Source organism: Bombus terrestris, chromosome 4 (genome assembly GCF_910591885.1).
Source record: "Bombus terrestris chromosome 4, iyBomTerr1.2, whole genome shotgun sequence".
Lineage (NCBI taxonomy): Eukaryota > Metazoa > Arthropoda > Insecta > Hymenoptera > Apidae > Bombus > Bombus terrestris.
In genome coordinates, this window is record NC_063272.1 from 6988835 (window position 1) to 7004739 (window position 15905).

Below are 15905 nucleotides of genomic sequence, written 5' to 3' on the forward strand. Positions count from 1 at the left end.
GTACACCAAGGAAATGTTGCTGTGAAGTTCGCGGCGTCTGCGGACATACTGTCGTTGCGACAAATTTTCCGTCTTCTAGCACCTAATAAAAAATAAAACCAAACTAAAAATAAGGGAAAATATGCAGAGGAAAAAAAGTGTACGTAGACTGTATTTTTCTCAAAGTGAACATCTATTATGTATCAATTTCTTGGGGGGCGTTAATGACATCGATCGATGCCGCGGAATGACTGTAATTTCCATGCATTATAAATTACTTCTATAGGCAGACGGCACGAACAAATTCAAAAGGAAACGATAACAGTGGAAATAATAAATCGTGGCGAGGTGTTGTCGGATGATTCCTCCAGTTTTCCGCACAGATGTTCTTCAGTTATCGAAGCGAGATGGACGTGTTCTACCGGCAGTACAATACTTATCGTATACTACTGAGTGTTTTAGGACTCTGGCCATATCACAAATCGATTTACTCAACGATTCACAGAATATCGATTTCTGTCATTATGCTTGCCTACATAGTTTTCGAGGTAACTAAAATTCATTATTATTATGCTTCCAATTTATGTGCACCGCAACTTTTATTGCAAATCTGCTCGTTACAAATTCGCGAGAAGATAAATATGTTATTGTATTAACACTATACAACGATGTGACGTCCGTCTTGCAATAAAGAATTAACAGAATATGTTTCTAGGTTTTATCGCTTTTTAAATCTGGTATTACGTTTCGAGGTTGCATCATAACGTTATCTGCAACTTGTCCAATTACGGCCATTCTCATGCGATATGTTTCTTCCGTAGTAGTGTTTCCAGCGGTACGTTATGCTCTAAAGTGAATCTGTGAAATTCAAATAAACATATTCATATATATTTTTTCATGGGGATACAGACTGAGTACCTTTTTGACTATCTACGCACGACAGAGACCATGCTGAAGGATCAATATGAAATTCACATACTGATGAAATACGTCGATTATTCGACTTCCATAATCCCTATTTTCCTATGTATGAAAACATTTTCTGTGGTCGTGCAGTTCGTCACCGTACTCGCGATTATCTTGGTAGCTGAATACTTTCTTCCGAATATTACGTAAACGTAACATTGTCAAACTTCGTTTATGTGATTGGCTTTATTCGACAAAACGAGAAATGTCGAATCCCTTGTACATGACGAAGTATTGTGTCAGAAATACTGTTCCTTTGATACGATTATATGGTAAATATGTGTTATTCAAAAGAAAACAGTGAGAAACTGCTTCCGTTGTCGTGGGTACGAGACTAACAGCATTTGATAGTACAAAAGCGTTCGGGTGCAAAGATATCACGCTATCATTAAACCATCCTCTTCCCGTTTTAGGCTTATGTTGCTCATGGACTTTATTAGCAGCGTCGTATGTCTTCACTCCGATAATATTGGATCTGCTAATGCCTTTGAACGAATCTCGAAAACGTTATTTTTCCTACTTAACAATGTTTTCTCACGACCGCACAGAGTATGTCGATATAGTGTACATGAATATCCTAGTTGTTTATACAATTGGATTGTTATGTGTGGCGGGTACGGAACAGATATTTGCTGTGTTTGCCCACTACATGTGCGGAATGTTCGAGATAACTAGGTATGAATGAAAATGCAAACTTTTCCCATTTTCACATTGTCATTGCGTGCAATATATACCTTACATCACTTACAACGTTAGAATGTTCATGATTGTCAGGTAAATATACGATATCCAAAATATTCACACAATGACATTTAAACAGGGAACATGTTTTGCAGCGGATCGTTAATATTGCTGTCGTAGAATTTTAGTGACTATATTTCATTGCGATTTACCCGGCTCTTACTTTCGCGTAGGGTCATTCTCAGACTTTCATAATTTGCTCGTATGCGCTGCATGTTTCAGATAAAATTGTTTGTATGTATTCTTATTGCGACAAGGTATTTTAGTCAAACACAGCTTTTAAATCAGTCGACCTAAGAGAAATGGTTATCTGTGTGATCATTTAATTCTCATTAATATATCTCAATACAGTCAATAGTGCGTTATTTTGCAGACTGTTCGCTGATTGGGGTTAATTCAAACGATTGCATGCGAAATTTCTTGTTATGTTATATTTGTCTAAAAATTTCCGCACGTTTTTAGCTATCGAATGCAAAAAACAATTGCGGGTCTGTCTTCGTCGAGGCAGATCGACCCGAACTTCAAGGACTTCCGCTACGTCGTAGACAATCACAGGAAAACACTACAGTTGGTACATTCGACTATAATGGGTATTCGATGGTAGATATTTAAGCTGATCCTACTTTGTTTTCCATGCATTTTCTGCTGATGTTTCTTGTGAAATTCATTCGCGTGACAAAGTTTCATCAATTACATATTATCGAATTATCCTATACATTATCTTCTGCCATCTGCTGTAGCCGTGGTGTCTGTTTCTGTGAGTTTGCATCGAGTAAGTATCCTTTCAATCCTGCACGCTGTTGGGAGAAACCAAATTCCTCAATTTATGTAATGTGTGCGAGCAGCTCCTCGAAGTTTTACACTTTCTCTGTTCTTTCTGTTATAAATGGTACACCGTAAAAGTGAAATATGAAAAGCAATGCTATCTTCCATTGTATATGAATATATATATATAGCTTATACAAATATCGGTAACGTCGACCGAATATTTCAGATCAATTTGTTGCACATATAGTTCAAATATTTCGAACGAAAGTAAACTAAAATGTGTCCTTTATCATTACTTTTGTTAGGAGGATAGAATTTACGAGAAAAGACACTGACATTATGCGGAACGATTGAACAGAATGGAAAAATTAATTCTAATATATCCTAATATTTTGCAGCTTTCTGAAACGATAACAGACGCGAAGGATGAAAAAGAAATCTTCATCTGTTTCTTTTTCCTTATTGGTCATTTAGCATTCTTGTACATATGTTGCTATTCCGGACAAATTATAATAGATCGCAGTGTTAACTTGTTTAAGGAATCGTAAGCTCAAATTTGACTAAATGTGATTGTTCTATTGTTGTCCATTAAATAATTTTCTATTTGTCTAAATGTTTCTATTTACTAAGTATGTAACATGATTATATTACTAATGTATTTTAAGAGATGCAACAATATGCAGGTACAATTCTACATGGTATTGCATGCCTGTAGAAGCACAGAAGTTGTTACTCTTTATTATGTTGAGGAGTTCAACGGAAAGTATAGTAAATATTTTCGGATTTTTCGTTGCTTCTCATGCCGGTTTCACGACGGTAATTCTTTCAGTCTGTTACTGTTTAATCGATACCATATGCCTGTTAATTAAATATTATCGCATTTCAGTTGCTGAGTACGTCTTTCTCATACTTTACCGTGATATACTCAAGTCAATAGAATGTTTAATGCATCATTGACTTATGGTGTTGACAGCAGCGAAGTTGATACTTGAAGTCAGATTTCTGATAGTCAACGTGTGTATTTGCCGTTTTAATGAATAAAGTCGACGTTTCTTGATTATGCCGTGTAAATTGCATACACTAGAAGTAACTATTATACCATAGTGTGAGCTGTAATAATTAGTATGATATTGTTGCATATTAATGTATTATAACATATAGTCACTCTCTTCTTTCTTTCAATTTTATACTGAAGGATATGCCATATTTAAATGCATAGTAAATCTAACACCCAGCACTGCTTACTTTTGTAACCGAATACAAATTTAAATAACTTCATTTGTATGCAATCGAGCACTACACTACACGTACGCTATCTAGCGCAACAAACAGAGTACTATAATAACAGGTGGCACCTGTTTTATTGCGAAGTTTGAGGTAGGTAGCTAATAAACTTGTATTATAAATGTTGTAATCATTTACAAAACTTCTTCTATGAATATATGTTTTATATGTGTTGTACGAAACATTTTGAAATTTAATTAGCAGCATAATAGAACTGAACTATAACGATTACATTGATGAGGTTTTACATAAACCTACGAATTTACACACCTATCAATAGCTTTCCCCCAGGACAGCTACGTCACGGAACTTCACTGGTTTATTATCCTTAGCTCAGTCATTATCTTAACTGCTTTTTCGTACTTAGAACAGTCACCATTTCTTGACTGGTTTTCCGATCATTGATCAGTCATCAGTTCAACTTACTATTTCCACTTCGCTGAAAATACATCTACACGCACCACGCGTAAATATTTATAGCTACAAAGTTATTGGAATAAAATGTAATTTAATTTGTTAACTAAGCGTTATCACCAATTCAACCTCCTCTATTATGCTAACAGAAATAGGAGATCGACCAATTCGTGGCGTCGATTATCAAACCGTAATGGGATTTTGCGACTCTCGTCGTCGCACTTCTTCGCGATCGCGGCTCTCCGCGGACGGTCGAACACCCTCCTATAGCAGGATATCCTTGTAATATGATTTCGATTGCGACACGAATTAACAGTGTTATAGTAGGATGGTCTGCATTTCCTTTACTCTTATAATTGTTTGTGGTTGCTACATTTTATATTATATTTAACTATCGCTTTATGGTTCATCGTAATTGAATTATTATGACATAATTGAAAGTGAAAATAATCTGTTAGATCCAAGAATACAAATCGTTTGAAAATATCTGATATATAGTTTTATGGAAGGCAAAAGTATAATTATTAAGGCAAGCAATATCTTAATATATTACTGATACTGGAATATTATGACGAGTAATTTTCAAAATTAGAATGCTTTTAAAAGAACACACGTATATAAACACCATTTTGGCAATGTTGGAATTCCTATCCTGTAAAACGTAGGAAATATGGCTTATGTCGTCCTTTCCTTGTGATCTTATAAAACCAAAAATTGAACTTTTCTTTTTCGGAATAGTCAAACAGCTTTACGCGTTTAGAATCGTTAAAGTATTATTGACTCTTATAATAACAATCTTTATGTAATTCCATACATTTCAACACCATAATACGAACTGTTGAAATTCTTAAAACAGGGGATATTTTATATTTTCTTTAAGATCGTAATAACACCTTATGTATTACTTCCAGCTTGAAATTTCATAAAAATCTGAATATGTTTTGAAAATTGTTGTTCTCAAATATCGATACATTTAAATTGACACGCGACAATAATGAAAATACCTGTATCATTTCTTCCTTTATAGTATCAGTCGTTGATGTATATCCTTTGTCCATTTCTCGCGTATTGCTAATTTTTCCGAATTATCTAATTATGTAATTTATACGAATCGTTAGACAGTTTAAATTCATGTCCATGACCTATCACTGCTGAAATTAATTGCTGGTTCATCTTCTATTCTTTCACCAAACAGAGAAAACTTATCACTTTCAGTCAATTCTACGATATTCATTTTCAATTACCTGATACAAATCAAATTCGTAAACTGTTGATACTCCTCGACGGCTGTTCCTCTCTGTCCAACCCACTGAAGAAAATGACAAAGGATGTACACCAAGGAAATGTTGCTGTGAAGTTCGCGGCGTCTGCGGAAATACTGTCGTTGCGACAAATTTTCCGTCTTCTAGCACCTAATAAAAAATAAAACCAAACTAAAAATAAGGGAAAATATGCAGAGGAAAAAAAGTGTACGTAGACTGTATTTTTCTCAAAGTGAACATCTATTATGTATCAATTTCTTGGGGGGCGTTAATGACCTCGATCGATGCCGCGGAATTACTGCAATTTCCATGCATTATAAATTACTTCTATAGGCAGACGGCACGAACAAATTCAAAAGGAAACGATAACAGTGGAAATAATAAATCGTGGCGAGGTGTTGTCGGATGATTCCTTGAATTTTCCGCACAGATGTTCTTCAGTTATAGAAGCGAGATGGACGTGTTCTACCGGCAGTACAATACTTATCGTATACTACTGAGTGTCTTAGGACTCTGGCCATATCACAAATCGATTTACTCAACGATTCACAGAATATCGATTTCTGTCATTATGCTTGCCTACATACTTTTCGAGGTAACTAAAATTCCTTATTATTATGCTTCCAATTTTTGTGCACTGCGACGTTTTATTGCAAATCTACCCGTTACAAATTCGTGAGAAGATAAATATGATATTGTATTAACACTATTCAACAATGTAACGTCCGTCTTGCAATAAAGAATTAACAGAATATGCTTCTAGGTTTTATGGCTTTTTAAATCTGGTATTACATTTCGAGGTTGCATCATAACGTTATCTGCAACTTGTCCAATTACGGCCATTCTAATGCGATATGTTTCTTCCGTAGCAGTGTTTCCAGCGGTACGTTATGCTCTAAAGTGAATCTGTGAAATTCAGATAAAGATATTCATTTATATTTTTTCATGGTGGTACAGACTGAATACCTTTTTAACTATTTACGCACGACAGACACCATGCTGAAGGATCAATTTGAAATTCACATACTGATGAAATACGTCGATTATTCGACTTCCATAATCCCTATTTTCCTATGTATGAAAACATTTTCTGTGGTCGTGCAGTTCGTCACCGTACTCGCGATTATCTTAGTATCTGGATACCTTCTTCCGAATATTACGTAAACGTAACATTGTCAAACTTCGTTTATGTGATTGGCTTTATTCGACAAAACGAGAAATGTCGAATCCCTTGCACATGACGAAGTATTGTGTCAGAAATACTGTTCCTTTAATACGATTATATGGTAAATATGTGTTATTCAAAAGAAAACAGTGAGAAACTGCTTCCGTTGTCGTGGGTACGAGACTAACAGCATTTGATAGTACAAAAGCGTTCGGGTGCAAAGATATCACGCTATCATTAAACCATCCTCTTCCCGTTTTAGGCTTATGTTGCTCATGGACTTTATTAGCAGCGTCGTATGTCTTCACTCCGATAACATTGGATCTGCTAATGCCTTTGAATGAATCTCGAAGACGTTATTTTTCCCTCTTAACAATGTTTTCTCACGACCGCCTTGAGTATGTCGATGTGGTGTACATGAATATCCTAGTTGTTTATACAATTGGATTTTTATGTGGGGCGGGTACGGAACTGACGTTTGTTGTGTTTGCCTACTACATTTGCGGAATGTTCGAGATAACTAGGTATGAACGAAAATGCAAACTTTTCCCCTTTTCATATTGTCATTGCGTGCAATATATATCTTACATTACTTACAACGTTAGAATGTTCATGATTGTCAGGTTAATATACGATATCCAAAATATTCACACAATGACATTTAAACAGGGAACATGTTTTGCAGCGGATCGTTAATATTGCAGTCGTAGAATTTTAGTGACTATATTTCATTGCGATTTACCCGGCTCGTAATCTCGCGATGGGTCAGTCTCAGACTTTCGTATTTTGCTCGTATGCGCTGCATGTTTCAGATGAAATTGTTTGTATGAATTCTTATGGCGACAATGTATTTTAGTCAAACACAGCTTTTAAATCAGTCGACCTAAGAGAAATGGTTATATGTGTGATCATTTAGTTCTCATTAATGTATCTTAATACAGTCAATAGTGCGATATTTTGCAGACTGTTGGCTGATTGGGGTTAATGCAAACGATTGCATCCGAAGTTCCTTGTTATGTTATATTTGTCTAAAAATTTCCGCACGTTTTTAGCTATCGAATGCGAAAAACAATTGCGGATCTGTCCTCGTCAAGACAGATCGACGCGAATTTCAGGGACTTCCGGCACGTCGTGGACTGTCATACGAATACACTACAGTTGGTACATTCGACTATAACGAGTGGTAGATATTATATGATGGTAGATATCTAAGCTGATCCTACTTTGTTTTCCATGCATTTCCTGCCGACGCTTTTTGTGAAATTCATTCGCTTGACAAAGTTTCATCAATTACCTATTTTCGAATTATCCGATACATTATCTTCTGCCATCTGCTATAGTCGTGGTGTCTGTTTCTGTGAGTTTGCATCGAGTAAGTATCCTTTCAATCCTGCACGTTGTTGGGAGAAACCAAAATCCTCAATGAATGTAATATGTGAGAGCACCATCTCGATGTTTTACACTTTCTCTGTTCTTTCTCTTATAAATGGTACACCGTAAAAGTGATATCTGAAAAGGAATACTATCTTCCATTGGTTATGAATATATATATAGATAGTTTATACAAATATCGGTGACATCGACCGAATATTTCAGATCAATTTGATGCACATAGAGTTGAAATATTTCGAACGAAAGTAAATTAAAATATGTTCTTTATCATTAATTTTGTTAGCATGAATTTACGAGAAAAGACACTGACATTATGCGGAACGATTGAACAGAATGGAAAAATTGATTCTAATGTATCCTAATGTTTTGCAGCTTTCTAGAACGATAACAGACGCGAAAGATGAAAAAGAAATCTTTATCTGTATCTTTTTCCTTATTGGTCATTTAGCATTCTTGTACATATCTTGCTCTTCCGGACAAATTATAATAGATCGCAGTCTGAACGTGTTTAAGGAATCGTAAGCTCAAATTTGACTATATGTGGTTGTTCTATAGTTGTCCATTAAATAATTTTCTATTTGGCTAAATGTTTCTATTTACTAAGTATGTAACACGATTATATTACTAATGTATTTTAAGAGATGCAACAATATGCAGGTACAATTCTACATGGTATTGCATGCCTGTAGAAGCACAGAAGTTGTTACTCTTTATCATGTTGAGGAGTTCAACGGAAAGCATAGTAAATATTTTCGGATTTTTCGTTGCTTCTCATGCCGGTTTCACGACGGTAATTCTTTCAGTCTGTTACTGTTTAATCGATACCATATGCCTGTTAATTAAATGTTATCGCATTTCAGTTGCTGAGTACGTCTTTCTCATACTTTACCGTGATATACTCAAGTCAATAGAATGTTTAATGCATCATTGACTTATGGTGTTGACAGCAGCGAAGTTGTTACTTGAAGTCGGATTTCTGATAGTCAACGTGTGTATTCGCCGTTTTAATGAATAAAGTTGACGTGTCTTGATTATGCCGTGTAAATTGCATACACGAGAAGAAACTATTATATAGCTCATAATGTGAGCTTTAATAATTAGTATGATATTGTTGCATATTAATGTATTATAATATATAGTCACTCTCTTCTTTCTTTCAATTTTATTCTGAAGGATATGCCATATTCAAATGCATAGTAAATCTAACACTCAGCACTGCTTACTTTTGTAACCGAATACAAATTTAAATAACTTCATTTGTATGCAATCGTGCACTACACTACACGTACGCTTTCTAGCGCAACAAACAGAGTACTATAATAACAGGTGGCACATCTTTGATTGCGAAGTTTGAGGTAGGTAGCTAATAAACTTGTATTACAAAAGTTGTAATCTTTTACAAAACTTTTTCTATGAATATATGTTTTATATGTGTTGTACGAAACATTTTGAAACTTAATTAGCAGCATAATAGAACTGAACTATAACGATTACATTGATAAAGTTTTACATAAACCTACGAATTTACACACCTATCAATAGCTCTCCTCCACGACAGTTACGTCTCCGAACTTCACTGGTTTATTATCCTTAACTCATTCATGATCTTAACTGATTTTTCGTACTTAGAGCAGTCACCATTTCTTGACTGGTTTTCCGATCATTGATCAGTCATCAGTTCAACTTACTATTTCCACTTCGCTGAAAATACATCTACACGCACCACGCGTAAATAATTATAGCTACAAAGTTATTGGAATAAAATGTATTTTAATTTGTTAACTAAGCGTTATCACAAATTCAACCTCCTCTATTATGCTAACAGAAATAGGAGATCGACCAATTCATGGCGTCGATTATCAAATCGTAACAGGAATTTGCGACTCTCGTCAGCGCACTTCTTCGCGATTACGGCTCTCCGCGAACGGTCGAACACCCTCCTATAGCAGGATATCCTTGTAACATGATTTCGATTGCGACACGAATTAACAGTGTTATAGTAGGATGGTCTGCATTTCCTTTACTCTTATAATTGTTTGTGGTTGCTACATTTTATATTATATTTAACTATCGCTTTATGGTTCATCGTAATTGAATTATTATGACATAATTGAAAGTGAAAATAATCTGTTAGATCCAAGAATGCAAATCGTTTGAAAATATCTGATATATAGTTTTATGGAAGGCAAAAGTATAATTATTAAGGCAAGCAATTTCTTAATATATTACTGATACTGGAATATTATGACGAGTAATTTTCAAAATTAGAATGTTTTTAAAAGAACACACGTATATAAACACCATTTTGGCAATGTTGGAATTCCTATCCTGTAAAACGTAGGAAATATGGCTTATGTCGTCCTTTCCCTGTGATCGTATAAAACCAAAAATTGAACTTTTCTTTTTCGGAATAGTCAAACAGCTTTACGCGTTTAGAATCGTTAAAGTATTATTGACTCTTATAATAACAATGTTTATGTAATTCCATACATTTCAACACCATAATACGAACTGTTGAAATTCTTAAAACAGGGGATATTTTATATTTTCTTTAAAATCGTAATAACACCTTATGTATTACTTCCAGCTTGAAATTTCATAAAAATCTGAATATGTTTTGAATATTGTTGTTCTCAAATATCGATACATTTAAATTGACACGCGACAATAATGAAAATACCTGTATCATTTCTTCCTTTATAGTATCAGTCGTTGATGTATATCCTTTGTCCATTTCTCGCGTATTGCTAATTTTTCCGAATTATCTAATTATGTAATTTATACGAATCGTTAGACAGTTTAAATTCATGTCCATGACCTATCACTACTGAAATTAATTGCTGGTTCATCTTCTATTCTTTCACCAAACAGAGAAAACTTATCACTTTCAGTCAATTCTACGATATTCATTTTCAATTACCTGATACAAATCAAATTCGTAAACTGTTGATACTCCTCGACGGCTGTTCCTCTCTGTCCAACCCACTGAAGAAAATGACAAAGGATGTACACCAAGGAAGTCTTGCTGTGAAGTTCGCGACATCTACAGTAATGCCGTCGTTGCGACAAATTTTCCGTCTTCTAGTACCTAATAAAAAATAAAACCAAACTTAATATAAAGGAAAATATGCAGAGGAAAAAAAGTGTATGTAGACTGTAATTTTCTCAAAGTGAACATCTATTATGTATCAATTTCTTGGGGGGCGTTAATGACCTAGGTCGATGCCGCGGAATGACTGTAATTTCCATGCATTATAAATTACTTCTATAGGCAGACGGCACGAACAAATTTAAGAGGAAACGACAGCAGTGGAAATAATAAATCGTGGCGAGGTGTTGTCGGATGATTCCTCCAGTTTTCCGCACAGATGTTCTTCAGTTATCGAAGCGACATGGACGTGTTCTACCGGCAGTACAATACTTATCGTATACTACTGAGTGTCTTAGGACTCTGGCCGTATCACAAGTCGATTTACTCAACGATTCACAGAATATTGATTTCTGCTATTATGCTCGCCTATATAGTTTTCCAGGTAACTAGAATTCATTATTGTTTGATCTAATTTATTTGGTAATTATGCTTCCAATTTATGTGCACCTCAACTTTTATTGCAAATCTACTCGTTACAAATTCGTGAGAAGGTAAATATGTTATTTCATTAACACTATACAACGATGTGACGTCCGTCTTGCAATAAAGAATTAACAGAATATGTTTATAGGTACTATCGCTTTTTAAAGCTGGTATTACATTTCTTGGTTGTGTCGTAACGTTATCCGCAACCTGTCCAATTATGGTCTTTTTCATGCGATATGTCTCTTCCGTAGCAACTCTCCCAGTGGTACGTAATGCTCTAAAATGAACTCTGTGAAGTTCAACTTAAGAGATTCATATATATTTTTCTATGTGGGTACAGAATATATATCTTTTTGACAATCTGCGGAGAATGGACACCATGCTGAAAGATGAACTTGAAGTTCAGATACTGATGAAACACGTCGACTATTCGACTTACATAATCTCCATTTTCCTATGTAAGAAAACATTTTTTATGTTCGTAGAATTTGTCAATGTAGTCGCGATTACCTTAATATCTGAATGCTTTCTTCCGAATATTATACAAACGTAAAATTGTGAAGCTTCATTAATGTGATTGGCTTTATTCGACAAAACGAGAAGTGTTGCATGCCTTGCACATGACGAAGTTCAGTATCAGAAATTCTGCTCCTTTAATACGATTATATGATAAATATGCGTTGATCAATAGAGAAAAGTGAGAAACTGCTTCCATTGTCGCGATTACGAGACTAAAATCATTTGCTGGTACATTCTGGTGCAAAGATATCATGCTACCATTAAAATATTCTCCTCCAATTCTAGGCATATGGTGCTCGTGGACCTTATTCACAGCGTCGTATGTTTTCGCCCCGATAACGTTGGATCTGCTACTGCCTTTGAACGAATCTCGAAGACGTTATTTTTCCCTCTTAACAATGTTTTCGCACGATCGGATAGAGTATGTCGATATAGTGTACGTGAATATCCTAGTTGTTTATACAATTGGATTGTTGTGTCTGGCGGGTACGGAACTGATGTTGGCTGTGTTTGCCCACTGGATGTGCGGAATGTTCGAGATAACTAGGTATGAATGAAAATGCTGACTTTTCCCCTTTTCAAATGGTCATTGCGTGCAACAGACACCTTACAACATTTACAACGTTACAATTGTCATGATGGTCGGATAAATATACGATATGCAAAACATTCAAACAATGCCATTTAAACGGAGAACGTGTTTCACAGCGGATCGTTAATATTGCTGTCGTAGAATTTCAGTAAATTTATTCAATTACGATTTACCTAACTCTCATTCTCAGACTTTCCTATTTTGCTCGTATGTGCTGTATGTTTCAGATGAAATTGTTTGTATGTATTCATATGGCCACAATCTATTTTCACTAAACTCAGCTTTAAAATCAATCGACCGAAGAGAAATGGTTACCTGTGTGATCAGTTAATTCTAATAAATATATCTCAATACAGTCATTAATACGATAATTCGCAGGCTGTTAGCTAATTAGGGTTAATTCAGACGATACAAAGTGAAATTCTTTGTTAAATCATATTTGTCTAAAAATTTGTGCACTTTTTTAGCTATCGATTGCGAAAAACAATTGCGGATCTGTCTTTGTCGAGGCAGATCGGCTCGAATTTCTGGAACTTCCGACACGTTGTGGACTGTCATAGAAATACATTACAGTTGGTACCTTCAACTATGAGTATTTGATGGTACAAATCTAAGCTGATCCTACTTTATTTTCCATGCATTTCCTGCCGACGTTTCTTGTGGAATTCATTCGCCGGATAAAGGTTCATCGATTACGTATTATCGAATTACATGCTACATTATATACCACCATGTTCTGTGATTGTAGTTTCTTTCTCTGTGTCTTTGCATCGAGTAAGTATCCTTTCATTCCTGCACGTTGTTGGGAAAAGGTAAAATCTTCAATGAATGTAATGTGTGAAACCATTTTCGAAGCTTCTAGATTTTCGCATTCTCTTTCTAATAAGTGATACACCGTAAAGTGAAATCTGAAAAGAAATACTATCTGCCTCTGGTTATAAATGTATATAGATAGTTTATACAAATAACGTTAGCGTCCGTCGAACATTTCAGATCAATTTGTTTTGTATAAAACTCAAATATTTCAAACGAGAGTCAACTGAAAAGTGTCCATTAACATTACTTTTGTTAGAATGAAAGAATTTGCGAAAGAAGATAAATAATGACGAACGACTGAATAAAAGGGGAAAATTGATTCTAATTATTCCTAATGTTTTACAGCTTTCAAATGCTGTAACAAATGTGAATGATCAAACAGAAATCTTCATCTCTAGTATGTTCGTTATCAGCCATATAGTGCTCTTATATCTATGTCACTATTCTGGACAAATTTTAATAGATCATAGTCTGGACGTGTTCAAGGAAACGTAAGCTGAAATTTCGCTAAATGTGGTTGTTCTGGCGTTGAGTATTAAATAATTTTCTATTTGTCTAAATGTTTCTATTTATTAAGTAAATAACACGATTATATTACTAGAGTATTGTAAGAGATACAACAATATGCAGGTACAATTCTACATGGTATTGCATGCCTGTAGAAGCGCAGAAGTTATTACTCTTTATCATGTTGAGGAGTTCAACGGAAAGTGTGATAGACCTTTTCGGATTTTTCGCTGCTTCTCATGTCGGTTTTTCGAAGGTAATTTTTTCTGTCTGCTACTGTATAATCGTTGTCTGATATCTGCTAGTTAAATGTTATTGCATTCCAGATGCTGAGTACGTCTTTCTCGTACTTTACTATGATACACTCTCTTCAGTAGAATTTCTCCAGCATCATTGACTGTGCGATAGTTGTTGATAGCAGTGATTTGAATTAATATTTAATAATGAATAATTTAATAATATATAATTTATATTAGTCATTGGTTTATATTTTATTCTTCTGGAAATTGTGAAGTGGAATAGAATTTCGATTTTCAATTAATTGTATGTTTCCCATTTTCACTCTTTTCATGTTAAATACATTCAATAAAAAAGGTTTTGTAGCATCATATTTACAATCGCGTGTGTTTCGAATGATCGACATAATATTTGATTTTACTGAAAATATCATATCAATGTTGTACATTGCGTTATTAGTACACAGAAAATGTAATTGCGAACGAATAATTGGTATAATTATTAAGACAAGCAATGTTTTAATATCTCTCTGATACTGGAATATTGTATCGAGCACTGTTTTTCAAAGTTTGAATGCGATAAAAGAACACGCATAATTCCGCAGTGGAATACAAACACAATTTCGGTAATGTTAAAATTCGTTTCCTGTAAAACGTAGGAAATGTGACCTATGATGTTCTTTCTTTGTGATTTTCATCTACAATCAAAAATCGGAGTTATGTTTGATTTTTTCGTGCGATCATCCTTGGAGAGTAAACGAATATTTCTTTTCCTTTTCGAAATGGTCGAAAATGTTTATGAGTTCAGATTCAATAATCCTTATGTAAGTTCCAGTATGATAATTCCAATTATTGTAATTATTAAAATATAGCATATTTCATATTTTTTTGAAAAGTGAAATAACTCCTGCATAGATAAAATTCGGCTGACGCTTTATAATCTAGGTAAATAGAAGTTATAATATGGTAATATGCATCACATTTTCCATGATATATTATTATTACGCCACACTATATATATTGCGAGATCATTCGTTGCTATTTTTTTCAGCCCTCATAATAACTTCTTAATTTGACGATTGCAGATTCTTTCATATTGTCTCGTATATTTGTTACAGAATTCCTATAGAAAATATGCTGTTAATTGATGTCTGGTGCTCATAAAATAAGTGTACAATTTTTAGCTTGAAATTTCACAAAAATTTGGATATTTTCAAAATTCTTCTTCTCAAATATTGTTATATCTAAATTAACAATTGACAATAATGTGAATACCTGTGAGTCATTTCTTCCATGATAGAATCAGTCGTTTTTGTATGTCTTTGTCCATTTCTCGCTTATCTCTTATTTTTTCGAATTACTCGTTAGTCATAGTAAATTCATGTCCATAACCTATCACTATTGAAATTAATTGCTACTTCATCCTCCAATCTTTCACCAAATCTGCAACAGAGAAAGCTTGTCATTTTCAGTCATTTCTACGATATACATTTTCAATCTTTTCAATTTTCAACTTCCAACAGTGTTTCAATTAATATTCAATATTCACTAATATTGTACTTTCAATCGTATGTACTATATTAGATTTTGTCTATAATATAGCAATAATATCCGACATTGCGTTTCGTCATCGAGAATTAAACGCCAAACAACTAACAAAAAAATTAATTAAGAATAACAGTATTAC

At 34.3% G+C, this 15905-nt stretch overlaps 2 protein-coding genes and 2 long non-coding RNA genes across 6 annotated transcripts in view; 2 read left to right on the forward strand and 2 right to left on the reverse strand.

Annotated features, from left to right (window-relative positions):
- The window catches only part of LOC110119252, a 22573-nt gene extending 17031 nt beyond the window's left edge, over nucleotides 1-5542 (reverse strand). The window contains exon 1 of the long non-coding RNA XR_007223629.1: nucleotides 5397-5542. This is a non-coding gene — a long non-coding RNA (uncharacterized LOC110119252). The remainder of the gene's footprint in view (nucleotides 1-5396) is intronic.
- Nucleotides 1-13828, forward strand: part of LOC110119244 — a 24939-nt gene extending 11111 nt beyond the window's left edge. Inside the window, exons 2-5 of the mRNA XM_048404818.1 lie at nucleotides 11243-11504; nucleotides 11694-11813; nucleotides 11889-12006; nucleotides 12353-13828. Of these exons, the coding sequence (XP_048260775.1) occupies nucleotides 11340-11504; nucleotides 11694-11813; nucleotides 11889-12006; nucleotides 12353-12624 (675 nt within the window). The 5' untranslated portion in view covers nucleotides 11243-11339 and the 3' untranslated portion in view covers nucleotides 12625-13828. The remainder of the gene's footprint in view (nucleotides 1-11242; nucleotides 11505-11693; nucleotides 11814-11888; nucleotides 12007-12352) is intronic.
- Nucleotides 1-15905, forward strand: part of LOC100646409 (mannosyl-oligosaccharide 1,2-alpha-mannosidase IA) — a 702484-nt gene that overhangs the window by 589475 nt on the left and 97104 nt on the right. The gene's annotated exons all lie outside the window — the stretch shown is intronic.
- The window catches only part of LOC110120134, a 34964-nt gene continuing 33851 nt past the window's right edge, over nucleotides 14793-15905 (reverse strand). Inside the window, exons 6-7 of the long non-coding RNA XR_007223623.1 lie at nucleotides 15494-15661; nucleotides 14793-15341 (exon numbers count right to left, since the gene is read on the reverse strand). This is a non-coding gene — a long non-coding RNA (uncharacterized LOC110120134). The remainder of the gene's footprint in view (nucleotides 15342-15493; nucleotides 15662-15905) is intronic.